Source organism: Neodiprion lecontei, chromosome 6 (genome assembly GCF_021901455.1).
Source record: "Neodiprion lecontei isolate iyNeoLeco1 chromosome 6, iyNeoLeco1.1, whole genome shotgun sequence".
In the NCBI taxonomy this organism is placed as follows: Eukaryota; Metazoa; Arthropoda; class Insecta; order Hymenoptera; family Diprionidae; genus Neodiprion; species Neodiprion lecontei.
Window position 1 is genome coordinate 7982715 of NC_060265.1, and position 18381 is coordinate 8001095.

At 38.4% G+C, this 18381-nt stretch overlaps 2 protein-coding genes across 9 annotated transcripts in view; both read left to right on the forward strand.

Moving 5' to 3' along the window:
• Positions 1-10624, forward strand: part of LOC107227262 — a 142408-nt gene extending 131784 nt beyond the window's left edge. The window contains exons 23-33 of one of the 5 annotated variants that reach the window (XM_046743409.1): positions 7-147; positions 366-556; positions 708-941; positions 1107-1634; positions 1866-2048; positions 2131-2233; positions 2339-2473; positions 3991-4102; positions 8049-8064; positions 9817-9878; positions 10452-10624. In XM_046743409.1, coding sequence (XP_046599365.1) covers positions 7-147; positions 366-556; positions 708-941; positions 1107-1634; positions 1866-2048; positions 2131-2233; positions 2339-2473; positions 3991-4102; positions 8049-8064; positions 9817-9864 — 1691 coding nt within the window. In that variant the 3' untranslated portion in view covers positions 9865-9878; positions 10452-10624. The other 4 variants (XR_006904975.1, XM_046743412.1, XM_046743410.1 and 1 more) reach the window with 4 other exon arrangements.
• Positions 10625-10660: 36 nt separating this feature from the next.
• Positions 10661-17562, forward strand: LOC107227264 (endochitinase). 4 transcript variants are annotated; one of them, XM_046743414.1, is made up of 10 exons: positions 10661-10803; positions 12616-12701; positions 12901-13245; positions 14470-14692; positions 15469-15592; positions 15688-15885; positions 15969-16050; positions 16294-16505; positions 16593-16883; positions 17363-17562. In XM_046743414.1, the coding sequence occupies exons 2-10, from the start codon at positions 12626-12628 to the stop codon at positions 17486-17488; spliced, it is 1677 nt and encodes a 558-aa protein (XP_046599370.1). In that variant the 5' UTR covers positions 10661-10803; positions 12616-12625; the 3' UTR covers positions 17489-17562. The 4 variants fall into 4 exon arrangements, with proteins under 4 accessions (XP_046599370.1, XP_046599374.1, XP_046599373.1 ...); XM_046743417.1 differs by lacking the exon at positions 10661-10803 and adding an exon at positions 11828-12127; XM_046743415.1 differs by lacking the exon at positions 10661-10803 and adding an exon at positions 12268-12530.
• The last annotated feature ends 819 nt before the right edge of the window (positions 17563-18381 follow it).

Genomic DNA, 18381 nt, shown 5'->3' on the forward strand with positions numbered 1-18381 from the left:
TTTCAGACTCAACGAAATACCTTGAGTCTAACTCCGGCAACCCTCCAGCTCCACCTCCAGAATACGTGCCGCCACCACCACCTCCGCCATCCGAAGAAGCGCTTCTTAATGGAAATTATGCGCAAAACGATGAAAGCAAATTCAGTGGTAAGTGGAAGAAAAATGACGAATCAAACTTGAATTTAATTTAAATCTATCTATAGCGAAGCATTGTATAAAAAAAAAGAGAAGAATAATGCCTAGTTATCGTATCGGCATACGAATGGAATTGAATACCTTGTAAATAACGCTCGCCAAATTCGGGAAAAATGTTTTGTTTCCTTTATTTCCTGCGATTTTCCGTACAAAAAGTACTTTTTTTACAGGCCTGATGCATGGACGTGAAAAACAGGAGATAAAAACTGTGCGAATAGTGAAACGGGAATCCGAACGACGGCAAAGGGATCGAGGCGACCGGACGGGAAATATTGGGATTCCGTTGACGAACGGATTGCAGGTACCAGGAAGCGCGAAGAGGCTGAACGAGGATGACTTCGGAGGCTCGCAACAGTTTGAGGTAGGAAAAAGACACTCTCTTGTTCGCCCCTGCAAACCAAGCATATATACATGTATATATGTGTACATATATAAAAGTTGAGGGCGCACGCTTTGTAACAGTTTTAATCCATATTGCAAACATGGTGCGAATCTCTATGTATCCCCCTCAGAAATCTCAGCTGGACAGGGTGATGGAGGAGTCAGCGGCAATGATTCACGCCCAGAGCAGCGTTCAGCTTTCGGAAATGGACGACGTGCAATTCCAGCGCAGCATGTCCCTCCCACGGGGATTTGGCGGGCAGCGACCACAGCCAGGAATTCATCAGGGTCCGGTGCCGGCGCCACCGCGAAGTGACAGTATGAACGCCCTCAGGAACATGATGGTCCGCCGCCACAGAGTACGGGTAAAGAGGAAACACCCCTGAAGCATCTATAAAAATTTCCCTTACATTTGATCGTGTTGAACTTTCGTTCTTCATTTCTGTTTTTTTAATTCCTGTAATAATTTTCGCTTCCTTAAAGTTTTATTTCTTCATTTTGTTTCTCATTTTTCACAACCCTGTATTTAGTTTGAGAACCAAGACGGAAGCTCGGACAGCACATTATCGCCTCACACAGAGAGTCCAAATTCTGGCTCCCAAATGGCGACGATGAGTTCGCCGAATTACTCGATCAGCCCTCCGTACAGTCCGAGTCATCAGAACTATTCGCCTATTCAATACTCTCGAGGCGGAAGTGGCGCGAGCGGGATTTCCGGCCAGGGGATGCCGGTGCCCTCCCAATATTATCCTCAACCCGCCGTTCCTCCAGGGACGAGCTTCGCGATATCCTCGAATCCTGGCAGTCCGGTCGCCACTTCGCCTCCAACCGCCCACGAGAGGCTTTTCGGATCGGCAGCAAGCATCAACAGTCTTCGTGATTCACCCCAGCTCTCTCCCGTATTCAAAAGCGAAGCCGCGAGGCAGATCATCAAGGAAATGGCCGAGAAGAGGTCCGAGGGACCAAGGAGAAGGCCCGTGCCTAAAGAAAAGAGGCGACACTACACGGTGTCCAGCAGCAAACCGATTCTCGATCTCGAGGACACCTTTTCCAAGATGGTACACGACCCTCGAAGTATCTTTTTGTTCATGTCATTTTGTTTTTTGCTTTTTATGTTTTTACAACAATTGGTTCGTCGTATTTCTGTTTCGTTTTTAACGGACATCGCTACCCCGTAGAATATTTTTGAATATATACCATCGACACTGAGACTTGAGAGTGAATGCATTGCTTGCCTGTTGTTCGTTGTTGTTGTCGTCATCTTTTCTTCTGTTTTTCCATTTATAAAGGGAATGGGTCGCGCGAGAGACGATCTTGACATGGAACGAGCTTTGAGGCCGCGTATCAATGCTCCTGACGTGGTCAGGTCGACCCTCAGCCACAAAGAGCTGAAATACAACGAGAGCACGATTGACAACCTGCTTGGTACACCAAACAAAATTCTGATCCCGGAACGCTACATTCCGGAACAGGTAGGAATTAATCTTTCAGGAATTTTAAATCGATACTTCTGTAAGGAAATAGATTTTCGAATTTTTATGTAATTTACTGTAGACTCCGGAGCTAAGTGCAGAGGAGCAGGAACACCGTCTTAAGAAGGCTGAATCAATTAGAAAGATGCTATCTGAGACGACGGTGACAGCGCCCGAAAATCCTGGTGAGTGTGTTCAGCTGCATATTATAGCTGCTGTTAGCAGCTAGCCGACTGAGATTTGTAGGAGATTGGCGAAAATTTATACGCAACGTTTTTGTTCATTTTTAGAGGAAGAAGTTGATCAGCAAAAGTCAAATACCTTGAAGAAAAAAGTTGCTGAAGAAAAACGACAAAGAGAACATATATTACAGCTTAATCAAATTCTAGCTAAGCAAGTTATGGAGAAGAGTAAGATGGTTGCTGGTGAGTTTTTTTTTTTACATAAGAGACGATAGGCTTATTGTTTAAATTTTGTCGATACTCATTTAGCGTTTGGCTTGATGCATGGCCCCGATTATTATTACTGTTGCCACAGCCATGTAGCTACGTATATCCGGTGAGCATGGTGACGTAATTGTTTTTCCTAATTGTTCCTTGTTTTTTCTTTGTTTGTAATTTCTTTCTCCGAGTAACTTTCAAAAGTAATTTCGAACATAGGATGCTTTATATAATCATTTATTTATCCTTTTTTTTTACCCGATCGTATATTATTTCGTTAATTAATACATATCTACAGTGGAGCAGAGATCGACAAGCTGGACGCACGATTTTCGGCGTATTATAATTTCGGTTGATCCTATTTTACGTGTTTATAAACCTTAGAAAATCAATTCAGATAAAATTATATTCCTATTTCTCCCGATTTTTCAACTTTTACTATCCTGATCAAATTATTATTACGTGTCTTTTTTTCGTAATCAAATATACCTTGGTGGGATTTTTTCAATGGTTCAAATTCCTTTGCAGAACCATATAAATGTTCCGCAAATCCGTCAATATTTATTTCCTTTTTTTTTCGTAAACCTCTCTATTCTTTCATTAGAATGTCGTGGAATTAAAATTCACTGCACGGTTGACATTGAAAAAAATTCTACCAAGATTATTATGTTTTAACTGTAGGCGTATCTTACGTTAAATGGATCTACACGAACTCTGATTTATATTTCACGAGCTGTAACACGTTACGCAATATATTATCGATGCGTGATCCATAGCAATTGCAGAGCTGGGAAAAATAAACCTCTCTTATCCATTCAAAAATGCAGCGACAACTATCAAATCACACGTGTAGATCCATGGATGGAAAAATTGGCGTGGCATGACATCAACGTTGACGTAAAATGCGTCGTTTCGAGCCGAAAAGTTTTTTTTTTTGTTTTCGAGTGGTTTATACATAGAGTTGCTGGATCGTGTTTGTGCTGTGTGTAGGTAACCAGGCGCACTGACATCACATGCTTCCATCTCCATGTAGGACTACTACACACGCCACATTATATGTTTTCAGGTTTGTTTGTTTTATTTTTTGTATTTTCTTTCTAATACCTTATTCGTTATTTGCATACTTACATACATCGATACATTCCTACATTATTATTTCTATTTTTGCTTTGCAGAAAACACATTCTTGTTTGTTCGCACATAATCAATGAATCGGGGAGTAATAAAATAATCATGCGAGACAATAAACAACTTCCAAGAAAAAAACAAACTCAACACTCAATCCTGTAACTCGTTATCTCTTCTTAATTCAGTTTCGACAGCGGGAAACACATTTTAATATCGAGATTGAAACGAACGAGTCTTGATTAATACCCATGTGCATTTATACCTTTCCATTTGTACGAAGATTGGACCCTACACAGTTTCATTATTAACCAATTGTCCATGTTTTTTTTGTACCTCCATTTTCTAATCTATACCTCGAAAACCTATTCCGGCAGTGAAAGCACTGGCAACGCTTCCGTTGGCGCCATCAGAGCCAAGCTTCGAAGAAGATGACCTCTCGCCAGTGACCCCGTTACCCCTTTACCAGCAAAGGGAGAATTTTTACTCGTAAGCACAAAATAAGGTATAGATATTGCACGCTGCATAATCAAACGTATTTTAAGTTGGTACAGTCGAAAAGGTACAACATAAACCCGTACGAAACCGAAGGGAAATTACTGCCAATTATATATATATAGGAATATATACATATATATATTATATGGGAAGAATAACTTGACTAAAAACATCGCATAAACTAAAGTTCGACGAATAAACCGATATATAGTACATCACTTGTGTAGTACACGTCAATAATTAACTAAATTACGGCTATATGTATAATTGAAAGAAAAAAGACTTGCTACAAGAGAGGAAACGACGTGTATCATAAAATCATGTAATAAAAATCTATATATGTACAGTAGGTATACATAACTACCTATCTAGGTAACATGTTAAGAATTGAGGACAGAATTTACATTTGCAATGATACGTGCGAATAAAAGATATATAATAAATGTATAGAAAAAATTGTTGTTGAATTCAAATATCAAAGGACTGAACTTTTATCATCGCGCTAACAATAATTTAATGTAGACACACGATATGAGTAATATGTGTGTATGAAAATAACGTAGAATTATCAATGGTAATAGTATACGAAATTAAATTCCGACTGCATACAAAATCGGCCAGTATTGAATCATTGCACAAATTTTGGTACATCGTAACGAATACCGTTTTCGTTTTTTAATTGCTTTTACTATTCTTAATCTTTTTCTTCTAAACTTCTGGATCTAATTACGATTTTGCGTTTAGATGAGGTAAAAATTTTAGCAATGAAGGTGAGAAATCACCGCGCCAGTTTTTTTGAGTTGCCTATAAATCTTGAAATTCGATTTTTCGATAATGAAATAACGAATAAATGTACTCGCGATCACAGCGCGACTTGAAACTTCCTTTATTACATTACACATTTGTATATAATATAGTATTCACAAAACTATTCATAGAATCATGTACGTTAATTATTGTACTATAATATTATTATTATTAAACTAACTATCGAGATGATGGAATACTTCAAAAGCGTAACAATTCACGTAAATGAAACGGAGTCTTCTCTTTTTAGTAATAAAAATACTAGGAATGTACGACAAAGCATTTTTGAAAATAATACTACCATTACTATGAACCACGTAATAATCGCTGTAATATTTAAATGCATGGAAAAATCAAAAAACCAAACACGGAAATCCTTGAATCGCAGAAAAATCTATAGTTATGAAAGAAAATGAGGCAATAAATAATATCGGAATTAAATTACTAACAAGTGCCAAGTTTAATAACCAATGAATATGTACGTGTAGATCGCAAGTATTATTTGAACTTGAAATTCCATTCGGAACGAAACTGACCAATTGTAATAACTGTATTAACATTGAAGAAAAGTAGCTGGATTATCGAATGAAAACGTGACAGGTATAATAACAAATATCGTGTAACGCGTGGCGTGTAAAACATGAAATTTTTCATCTTTATTTCCGTAACGGTATTCTTTTAGTTATTATGCGCAATAAATAAAGAAAAAATAGTCTACGTTACGCTTGACGCTTGTGTGTACGATTATATTAACACCGCATATAAATATAATAATTCATACTTATATATTTACAGTCTTGTAGTAAATGTTTAAATAACTAAATAATCAATTAGAACGAATTCTGAAATTATTATGTACTCGTTTGCTTTCCTATTCGTCTATTGGCCGCATACAACGTCAATGACTTCGGTACAGCTTTAAATCTCATAGCAGCGTACGTCGTTTAATGAATACAAATATAATATAATTATATTATAACTATATTATATTAGCAGCGTATTTTCAATCTCGTATTATTTTCGAGATTTTTTAATGTAGCCTGTAAGCATATTAAAGCCAGTTGATACGCCTAAAGTGTCGGTGCATGCACTGTATATAATAAATATACTATCGGTAAAGCGCGCTGTGATCATAACGGTTTTATTTACATCACATTTACAATTTTTTTAGAATTTTGTTTTTTATCAGTTAGTTTTTAAACTGAGTAATATTTTAGAAATTAAGAATCAAAATACAACATATTTGATAACGGACTAATCTGGTATTGTCAATTGACACAATAATAGCAACTTATTGCAATTTTTTCATACCCTTATAAATGTTATGTATCATTCCGTTACACTATAGAGGGAGTTAATTGCGGTACACTATCACCTTCGCTAAAGAAATACATTCGATTTAATTTAACGATATTAAATTGTTCGTTCGCGCGATTTACTCAAATTATAATTGTAAAATTATCACAATAACCGCGACTTGCATCAGCTGTTTAAAATTAGGTGGTAGACAATCAATTTCACTCATCTAGTGAAATAACGAATATTACATTCAAAAAGGATTATTTTAATTATCATATTTCCGTTTAATTTTCGTACTTGTACGTTGTTATTTCTTCGAATGCGTATTACTTTCAACTATCAATTAGACAATAATAATAAGTGTATATCGATGTTAGGATTATATAAATATATACATATTAGATAAAAAGTAACAAATACCGCGAAAGATAGAGAAAAGAGAAAATTAATTTATAAAAATTATAAGGGCATGTATACATAAAATCGACTTTTATCGCAGATTATAATTTCTGGGTGAAAAATATTGTAGTTATATACATACGTGTATATGAATATAGATACATGAAAATGATTAAATATTGTATCATAAAGTTATATTATATGTATGTAACGACGTGTATCGGTTTCGTAAAATAGACATACAATAACGCAGAGTATTATAATAGATATGAATATCGTGTAAATACAATGATCGTATAATATAGAGTAGGTGAATTAACGGTATATAAAAAGATCAATATCAATGATATCATACGTACATACATATGTATACATAAATATGTAAATGTATACAGATTGCGTGAAATTTCAACCTACGTCTTTTACTGTTTTTATTACCTCTCATTCCGAACTATGCATACAGTAAAATGTACCAAGTAAATTGCAACAGTGTTTGTCAATTCAGAGACTTCAAAATGGAGTAAGAAATTGCCGCTTCACACAGAAAATTGAGAGACAGGCAAAGTTGTGAATATTACAAAATACAAATCAATAATGTTTTTTATTTCCGAAACTCGTCAGTTCTATTTCCTTTTATTTGTGAAAACGCGATTTCGCTACTTTGTAGATGGCATGCCTGACCTTTCGCGTACATATGTATACTACGGTATATCCGTAGGTATGCAAAATATCAGTAGGTATTTACAGATGTATAGTTATGGATACGATCAATCCTATTACGGATTATAACGGCAACGCGTCGACAGATACTGACACAGAAATATGTTATATATGAATCATATACATATACATATATATTAAACAACAAAGAAATATTCGTTAATTATAGTCCGCGTGGTTGAAATTCTCAAAACTCGAATGTTCATAAATCATTATTATTATTATTGTTATTATTATTATTGTTATTATTAATATTATTATTATTATTGTGAGAAACAAAAAATTGATCCCCGTTATACGCTCAATTATATTGTTTTTACGTTACACTGAAATCTGTTGATTATTGCATAGCTGTATTATAATATACATATACATATATATTATACACGACTATAATATTTTTCAGTATTGGTCAGAGTGTGTATACATACTTTATACCCTCACGGCTGTTTCATTTCTTCAAATTTCATTTTCTTCTAAAATGATGTGAAAGAAATACCTATATGCCAAAAGAAACACGCCAAATAAGCTTGCGGCAGAAATAATTAAAATCGAGATGGTGCATCACAACGGTTGAAAATAAATTTCCCGTTATACATACTCTCCATATACTGTTTAACGAGAAATAAACAAACTGGTTTTTAACATTATCGTCACCTCATTCTGACACGTTTCAATTCTGACGCTGTTATCTGTTTGTATATTCCTTCAGCTCCAGCCATGCGACGGTATGTAAATACTTCGAGAGGAGTTGATCCATTTTTCAAACATCCCATAGCCACGAACCGATCATGTTCGAGACTAGATCTCAACATCTTTGGGGCCAGTCGTTGGAGAGCCACACGGTTATTGGTGTGTCTGGATTGGCAGGTAATCGAACACAATCTAACACCGTGATACAAATCCGTTTTTTACAATTGTTTATCGTCTCTTTCATGGCCAAAATGATAAAAATCCAGCAGTTCAGGATTATGCATTCAGGTTGCACTTTCTTGTTACATTTTTTTTCATCCTTCGCCGAATTGCAACTTTTCTGGTTCTGCAACCTCGGTAATTCTCGGGGTCAATGACACTCGGCCTGATGCCGTAGGACTTGCCCTCCGAGATTAAACAGAGTGCAAATAAAAGTTGCTTCTGCCTCGTATGCATAACATGTCGGAGTATATTTTGAAACGAAGAAGAAAATTCTGCGATTCCTATGATGACGAATTTTTAGACTTTCCGAGTTATATTTATTCATATGAGTATCTGATCGTAAATTATACGTTAATCTCTCTGTAATTGTTCAGAAAAAGACCCTTTATCATACTAACTGAGAAAATTATAACTATTTTTCCACATTCATAGGAAGAGTAATACAGGCTTCTGTTCTGACAATGAATCCCAATCAGTTTCGAACTAGGATAATGCGCGAGGTCTTTTCCGCGGCGATTTTATTCTTTCCTGGAATAAAAACTCGAGTTTCGTATAAACAATCATTACAAAGTGACTCAATCTATACTTTCCACATTTCATAGAGTGAGTTCACGGTGATCCTATTAAACCATGTCCATTATAAATCTGACGTGGTACCAAACGATTTTATTGACTGTAAAGTAAATGATGCGTAAAGAAAAATTCGGTTGAAACGGGCAGGTAAACCTCGTATTCTTGTTTGCGGAATTTTGCGGCGAAGAATATAATTTACTTACGTTGTACACCCGCATTCTGTACGCGGGTACAACCGATTGCAAGAAAGATGATGATACGGAATACTTCTGTAGAAGGGAATGCGAATTCTTGTAAGTTGTGCACGAAGCCACGAGCGAGAACAAAGGAATTAAATTATTGTTGGATTACGCGGACTACTCATAAAATTTACTACATACCGGAAATCGTAAAGTCGAGGGAAATGGTCGGGAACCTTTTGATCGCATGCTAGTTGTAAGATCACGCAGAATAAAAGAAAATTTGTGTAAAAATTGCACCGTCTAGATTCCTTCTGGATTTCTGAACAGCGATACCCAAAAGTCGCGTGTCATTGTTCTTCTCCGGAGTGCAGGTAAGTTTCTGCATTGCATTCCAAGTTGACTCACTGTCGTCGACGGAATAACAAGTTATCTGACAAAAACAGGAACAGCATGGTCTTAAAGCTTTGCATATGAGTGCAGTGGTCAGTGACTTGATCAACTGCACAAGTTGAGCCGTACCTGCACAACCCGCGATTTTCTTCAATCTTTCCTTGAACATCGACGAGCTTCTCGGTGTTCTGTATGCGCGCGATGCTCTGTCCTCTGTACTATTTCATCCAGCCTTGGTTTCAAAATCATAATTTAAATACTTCATACACACATTACTCATTACTGACTTCGTGATGTTTGCACAATAGACACCGCAAATTTCGTACGACAGAGTAAAGAGTACATATTGGCTTGTCTTGACATACTTATATCCTAATTTCCTCGAAAAATACAGCAAAGTGTAAACTCTTTTTTATTCAGAGTCCAAGAAGCGGGAGAATTGGGAACAGCGATCGAAATCAAGACTGAAAATCTAAAACAATGTCAGAATTTAACAAATAACAACATATATCTGTATATATCAGTTCGTCGCAGAAATGTCTCGAGGCGGTAGGTGACCCGTTTTTGGTCTAACGATGAATTTAATTAAGTATTGATAACGAATCAACAACAACCGTCTAGTCATCGATTTTAGTTCGTATTCCGAAATTCTATTTCCCCAATTTGAATCAAGGATTAGTATAATATATTATACATATATATATAATATATATATATAAAAAAGAAATTTCAATTTGCGAATGAAAAATACAGCGAAGCAAGTACTATTTCAGACAAGCGTTACAGTCACGTGACATTTAAACGCGACATGCATCCGATCTTGTTACATGGCGTGTATGTAAATTTTCGTCCAGGGCGTATAATATTAAACTCGTCGAAACGCCGAAGTTCGCCGTCGATTTATTATTTTATTTTACTTTTTTCATCATCTTTATTAACGGTTACGCTGACAAACTGCAGTTATCTCCGTAACATTACCGCAAGCGTCCTCTACAGTTTTAGAATCGTCGGTTGACCAGTTTTCGTAATGAATTTACGTTCCTCCCCGGATATAGATAACTTGTAATTGAACGCTGCGAGGGGTAAAGAGAGATGGGGGAAAAAACGAAATGAGACCACCGGTGCAACAATTTCCGAGATAGAGAAGCTGTTCGATGAGACCTCTGTGTCACGTATCGGATTACGGACGACGACGGTCTCTTCCTTGGTGCACATACGTGATGGAGGGGTGGGGGGAGGGGAGGGCACGCATGCTTCTCGATGGACTTGTTGCTGGTTCTCGGGTCGTCGAACCAACCGACCAATCGGCAAGACTCTGTGAGCCTGAATCCTAATGAGGGCCCCCGGTATATATTCGCTCACCCTCGCATCACCTGGAGATTTTTCAAACCACGCTCGGCGGGCAAGGTGAGTGAAGAAGATTCGTTTTTATTCGTTCTATCTGTGTCAGGTCAACCCCCCGACGTCATGTTCTTGTCCTACTTCGGTCTTCGATCTGGTTCAATGAATCTCTCCTCGAGCTTTTTCAACTTTCGCGGCTTGATCGTGTGGCGAAATCTGATGCGGCACACGCGTCTTACGATCGGTTTGAAAAAAAACAAACTGCTATTTGTGTGAAAAAAAAAAAAAAAAAAAATTAAATAAACAAACAAATGTCCGATTTGAAATTTCGAGACGCAACCGTAACTCGATGTTTATATGTTAATATAGAAGAGCCGAATGTTAGGCATTTTAAACGTATAATGAAGATATGTATGCATATAATTGTTTTGGAACAGGTTTTAAATATAGGTAAAAGTTCACATATGTTAATTAATTAACCGCTATAACATTAGCTATACCTTGGACCTGGAAATTTTAACACCTGGTTAAGTAGAGTTTTGCTAACTTATACGACGGCTTTGTCGCGCGCATATTAATTTCATGATGATTTTCTGTGACGAAATATTATGTGGGACTCGAGGGTCGAGCGACAAAATTATGGGAAGAACGCGAAGCTTGGATAAAACAATTGATTTGTACCGATTTCATATTGTCACAAGAGCGAGATATTTTTCACGACGCTTTTCTGTTTCTCCATAATTTTTTCATCCAATATACTTAATTATTAATTCGTCGTTGCTATGCGAAGAACGATCGAGGAATTTTTAATACATTCTGATCGTGGCTACCGGAACAGAAAACCGAAGGTTGTTACTGCGGTGTAACTTGCATTTTAATTCGATAAACAAACGATCCTTTGTTGCGACGAGCTCAGCTTGTAAGAAAGCAATCGGAGGCTCGAACTCAACAAACTTACAAATACATCGTACCGTAAATAATCCAATTTGCGGTAATCACGCAGAGACGGCAATTAAAAAATTGAAACAAAACTTGACGCAATGTCACAGATTGTTTTTCTATCTGTTTGTGTCATCCAAATTAATTGCTGAAAATATTTCACGGAGTCGATTAGCCAAAATCAAATTACCTGTAAACATCAGGCACAATATCGCGCGTATTGTTGCGAACGAATAGTATTGTGACATTAGAAGTGTAACGGGAAAGAGTCGAGTGACACTTGATGATCTGTACGACCGTTATTAGCCGTCTAGATCTTGTTGACGGAAACGGAGAGCGGCCGGAGAGCTACCGTTCGCGAATTGCGGTTTACCAACCAACACGTTACGGTACTTGGCGTTAATCCTCTGCATCATTGCACAATCAAAAAGCAAGGAATTATCAATTACAGGTAATTTATTTTGAAATCTAAAGACCGAAAATCATCGTTACGCACTCAACACTCGACAAGTCTAACGCAATGTCTGTATAGTGTACCCGTAATAAAAGACCGCGCCCAGCAGTGCAAGGTATCGCCTCGGTGAATAACTGTTAGAATTTTCTCCAACTGAAAACTTCTCGAATAACTTCCATCTCTTCGTAGCAGAATGTCAACCTGTGTCTGGAAATTTACGATTTGAAAACTAGTTTCAAGGAGCGACTATGTGTAAAACACGCTTGTATAGATACTACTGACAATAACCCACTACAAATGTGGAAAGAATTCACAACTCGATTCGTTGTATGCAATTGATCGTTTCGACTGATGAAAAATTTTTGGTATTGAGGTTTATTGGGACAGTTTTATAATTACGGTATGTACAATAATTTACGGAGCATACGTATAGTGATAAACCGCCAACATTTGGGATCAGTGTGTGATACGAGTAAACGTTTCAGATAACCCAAGATGACGTGGATGGAGCAGAAACTGACGATATTCTTTGTCGTATTTTCAGCAGCATTCTGCAATTATGCAATTGCTGGTAAGTAATATTTAAATCGTGATTAAATTCAAGGACCACGTAAAAAGTGGTTCAATATATTTTTGGCAAACACCTCTTCTGTCTCGGCGGAATCGGGCTGGTATTTCAAATCTTGGAATGTCATGCAAAGGTAGAATTATTGCCGGGACTGGTTAGAGGGGTTTAAAAACTTTTCTCATTATTTGACCGCAAATTTCAGGAGGTAACGAAGGAGAACCTGGAAGAGTCGTGTGTTACTTCAGTAACTGGGCGATATATCGTCCAGGAATAGGAAGGTACACGATAGATGATGTGCCAGCGGACTTGTGCACTCATTTGATTTACTCTTTCGTCGGTGTGAGCAACGTGACCTGGGAAGTGCTGGTGATCGATCCAGACCTGGACATTGAGCAGGATGGCTTCAAAAACTTTACAAACCTGAAGAACAAGTTTCCGGGATTGAAAACTGAGCTCGCTGTCGGCGGGTGGGCCGAAGGTGGACGAAAATACAGCAACATGGCTGCCATACCTGAACGGAGAAGATCATTCATCAGCAGTGTTGTAGGTGAGAGAAAAATCCAGTCGAAGGCTTTCCACCTAAGGGCACAATAACTAATTTACATACGTTAAACCTCTTTTATACTCTCTCGTTTCTCATTCTCTCCGCGTCTTGACCAATTATTCATTACATCTACCATCTTAAGAAATTCCTCTTACCAAGTTACTCCTATACATTCACACTTTCTCGCTGCATCAGATTTTTGCTACACCTTAAAAATGGAAAAGGAGAAATAGCTACCAATGAATCTGATGGGTGACCAAAGTGTCAGCGTGTCGTCGTTTAAATCTCTGTGCACACACGGCGAATTCATAAGCGCGTTGCGGAAATGTCGTAAATTAATTCTGATTCTTTGTTATTATAACGGCTCAAGAGGCGCTTGTAAATTTACACCAAAAGCACGTTCAATACGTCGGAATTAGTCGAGTTCGTCATTCAGTAAGGACAACAGATTTACAACTAGGATTGTCTAAATTTTGTACGATGTGATACGTCTATCCTAGTAATACGTTAATTACGGTTATATTTTGATAACCCAGACCTTGATTCAAGAAAAATGTCACCGCTTGTTTTTTTGAATCCTGATTACTTATAACTCAAGTAACAGAGTCACATCTACACGTGCACGAAGTGTTTCACTCGTAATTATAGCATGATTCTGCACATCATTTGCGCTAATTCTCGTGTCAGACAATAAGACTATGTTTTGCGTTTACACGTGGACGAGTTTTCGATTATTCTGGGTAAAACTGTAGTGAAAATTGATCGAAATAATGTAAACTGACATTATTCTCGAATAAGTTAACCTAGCAGTGCCCCTGAGAATATCTACGATAGATACACAATACCCAGTACATAATTGATTCGACCTACATCCAGAATCACAGTGTTTGCAAGAATCATTTTATCTCTGCAAGAGACAAAGTTCCCTTGTACTCGTGTTCGCATCAGCAAAAGGTGTTGACTTTTTAAAATTTTATTAAACATTTTTCTCAGAATCTCTTTTTGTATAAATTAAATGACGGACAAAGGTCCCAACCTCTACATAGCGATAAAAATTTGTGCATCTTGTACGTATGCGTGATACGAACATGTTGAATGTTAGTATGAATAGTCGTAAATAGAAACATTTATGGATAACGTGTGCGATGTTTGTCCGTGGGTATTAAATTCCGTGTTATATCACGCGCGGCATTTCCAACTCTCTTGATATTCTTCTCCTTTTTCCAGAATTTATGAACAGATATGGCTTCGACGGATTCGACCTTGACTGGGAATATCCCGGGGCCGCCGACCGCGGTGGTAAATTCTCCGACAAAAATACGTTCTTCTATTTTGTCGAGGAGCTGCGACGGGCCTTCGACAGGGAGGGAAAGGGCTGGGAAATCACCATGGCAGTACCACTTGCTAAATTTCGCCTTCAGGAAGGTTATCACGTTCCCGAGTTATGCCAGTGAGTCAAATACCTCGCGTTTTAAAACTGGAGAGACGAGACGAGAATGAAATGGGATTAAAAAAAATCCTTGCATCTGGTTTCTCTCAAGTATAATTGCATTTTTGTCTGAAGCATGCCCAACCGATGTATGAATAACGTTCAAAACAAATACCCCAAACCTTGGCAAATACTCGATATCACCACGGAACAATAAAACTTACGCGGAAAACCATTCAAACAATTCTAACCCTAGTCACTTACACCTATGGAAACTTCCACATTACTTAAACGGGGTCACCCAGACCCCGGTCAACTTTGGAAAGTCATTACTGTACACATCATTACGTTATGCACAGTTACGACTTGTACAAAATTCTGAGACAAAATTTAACGATCCAGATGTAGACTTCAATCTTAGATTTAGAGAAAAACAGTGGAGGATGTGGGAGCAATACTTGAAGCAAAGAAAGTAAAACAATATGCGATACACACGCGGGGTCTTTGAGACCCCAAAGTTTTTGGAATCATTCGTCATTTTACTTGCACAAACAACCCTGACTCAAGGAGGCTGACTTTAAAATTGTACGTGAAAGTCGGCTCTGGAGTCAACTGGACCCCAGATCAGTGGCTAGGGTTAATTTTACTCTGCTTGCAGTCCTTCGATCAAGTGTAAGACAAATTGTTCCACACCGTAAATACACTATTGAGTATCGGTATTTATTTCTCTTCGCGTTTCTTATCTCCAGCCTAATAACCAATTATAACATTAACAACGATAATTGACTATTACACAGGCTCGTAGATGCGATTCATGTAATGGCGTACGATCTGAGAGGAAATTGGGCTGGATTCGCTGACACCCACAGCCCGCTCTATAAACGTCCCCACGATCAGTGGGCCTACGAAAAACTGAACGTGGTAAGTGAATCATTCGATTAGTGTCTCTAACGCTCTCGACGACTGAGCTTTGAAGTATAAGCTCTAGAGACGTTTCCGATAAAAATTTCTTCCAGAACGACGGCATGAGGCTGTGGGAGGACATGGGTTGTCCAGCGGACAAGCTGGTGGTCGGAGTGCCGTTTTACGGACGCAGCTTCACCCTGAGTAACAGTAACAACAACTATAATTTGGGAACGTATATCAACAAGGAGGCCGGTGGAGGAGCTATGGGCAATTACACGAGGGCGAAAGGGTTCCTCGCCTATTACGAGGTGCGTAGAATAGATGCGCTATTCGTGGTCGACTTTGACATGTGCTTCTGGTCTATGAATCATTCAAATTCAAATTATTGCAGATTTGCCCGTATGTACAAGATCCGAATTCCGGATGGACGACCGAGTGGGACGCAGCGGGAATGGTTCCCTTCGCGTACAAAGGTAAGGACCACCGAGGCTTAGATGTTCAGGACATTGACGTTGAATCGGGATTTCAAGGTTCGAGGCTTGGAACGTTTCAGTCCTTAAGACGGCCCTTGCGACCAATTTTCAATTTGCATACAATGGTGCGAACGGGCAGTTATCCATGACATCTGCGCCACACCCTTTGGCACATCTTGAATTTTACCCAACGTACTCGGTAGCTCGATAACCACTCCTTCCCATTCCCATTTTCTGCCGCAGGCACCCAGTGGGTCGGATATGAGAACGAGAAGAGTATCCAGATTAAAATGGACTTCATAAAGGAGCGTGGCTACGCCGGTGCAATGACTTGGGCAATAGACATGGACGATTTTCATGGTATTTGCGGAGACGAAAACGCACTGGCTCATATTCTCCACGACAATATGAAGGACTACATCGTTCCTGCGCCTAAGCGAGAAACGACGCCAAGGGTTTGTGACCAATTGCAGTTAATTACACGGTCCATGTGATACATTTATGGAATACTTGATAAGTTTCGTTCACTTATCAACTCTTAGCCCGAATGGGACCGGCCACCAAGCACTCCGGCTTCTCCCGAAGACAACAACCGTCCATCCAGGCCCAGCACAACGTTCGCGGTCACGTCCACCACCCGAAGGCCGACTCCAGCGTACAAACCACCCAGTACAACCAGCACGACGAGACAAACCGAGGAAACTACTCGGCCAACGCGACCCTCGTTGACGCCGACGTCCCCGAAACCTGTGATTATAAACGAGATAGACGATACTTCGAACGAGATCACATGCGGAAACGAGGACTTCATGGCATCCAAGGACTGCACACTGGTACGAAAATTAAAATTGGAGATTCGTTGAGACTTGTTTTCGCCAGACGTTACTCTCTCTTTCTCTTTCTCTCTCTGCATAACTTCCTGTGGGAGGGCGGAGTTCGCGTTGTGCGGTATAAAATGTAATGTAGATTATACATCTGTTTGGTGAATGTATGGATAGCACTTTTCCAGAGACAAATCTCCATCAATTGTGGTAGATCTACCTAAGAATATTGCAACTCATATTAGCGGATTTGTAAATCTTGCCATAATTTATGATGATTTTACTCCAAAAAAGTGCAGTATGTACATATATTCAACACAGGATATGTAAAGTGTACAATATTTTTCTGTCCGTGTGCGAATGATGGTGGGAATGTAGTACAACAAGCAGGAATTAATCAACGCTCAGAAAATTATAGAGATACGGAAATTATTTGGAGCAGCACAATTTGCGCAGGCGTGACAGTAAGTACCGCAATTTTTCTGTTTCAGTATTATCGATGCGTGTATGGAAAACCTCTGAAATTCCAGTGTCGTGAGGGGACCGTTTACCATGCAGAAAGGTCAATTTGTGACTGGCCGAAGAACGCGGATCGCCCAGAATGCCGGAACATATGAATTTTGCAATTTCTGTTGTAACTGATTTCTTGGATTTAGATATTTTTTAACAATGTTCTGCACATTCACCTTTATCCAGCTGTATTATATTTTTAGCGTATGTGTATAGCTATACGCAAAAAAGTCTCAACACGTGTGCAACGAGATTAAGCACGCGGGCGATTGAACGTTCGGTCTAATTCCCAATGTCGTTTTCACTGCGAATAGTTTATCAACCGCCTCACTGACTCTGGTTTGGTTGCATATGCGTATTGGAGAACAATATCGTTGTTTCAGACACAAAAGAATAACTCATTCGAGTTCATTCAACGCCGGAGTGGGGTTGAAATATTAATTGAACTTGAAATAGAAATATTTACAACGCGAACTTGCGAACGTCATGCGGTCTGTTATCAGGTTTTTATACACAATCGTGTTATAATATTTAGAGCATAATTGCGATGAGATTTTTTTCATACACGCACGTGCACCGAAATTTTCTCTGAGAAATAATTATAGTCTTTTATCTTTAAGTACCATTTCTCATTTTTCTTATCGTTTGATAATTACACCTATATATTATGATTGGATTGAACGATGTTGAACAATAACGAATATTGTGATATGTAACTTATAAATATAAATATTATGCGTGTATCGTTTATAAAAACTCATTCTAGATCAAGCTTTCCTCGATGATGGTATCAAACTCAACTGTCAAACGTATCACGGACTTTGCACATGCTCCCGTATTTTCATTTCATCACAAAGCAAAGTATGGACTGTGAAACGGACAACTGGCCTTTTAATAAACCCTGTGTGGGATTATAGCTAATAATGCTATAGTGTAATTGCTATGAATTTTAGCATTGTTATTGCTATTACAATTGTCATTCCGATCTCGTCTGGAATCA

Excerpts from the sequence above, each read along its gene's own strand:
- LOC107227264 (XM_046743414.1), top strand. The coding sequence starts at position 12,626 with ATGACGTGGATGGAGCAGAAACTGACGATATTCTTTGTCGTATTTTCA. Across the intron at positions 15,886-15,968 it reads GGTTCCTCGCCTATTACGAG|ATTTGCCCGTATGTACAAGA; the intron begins GTGCGTAGAATA and ends AAATTATTGCAG. Across the intron at positions 16,051-16,293 it reads GGTTCCCTTCGCGTACAAAG|GCACCCAGTGGGTCGGATAT; the intron begins GTAAGGACCACC and ends TTTCTGCCGCAG.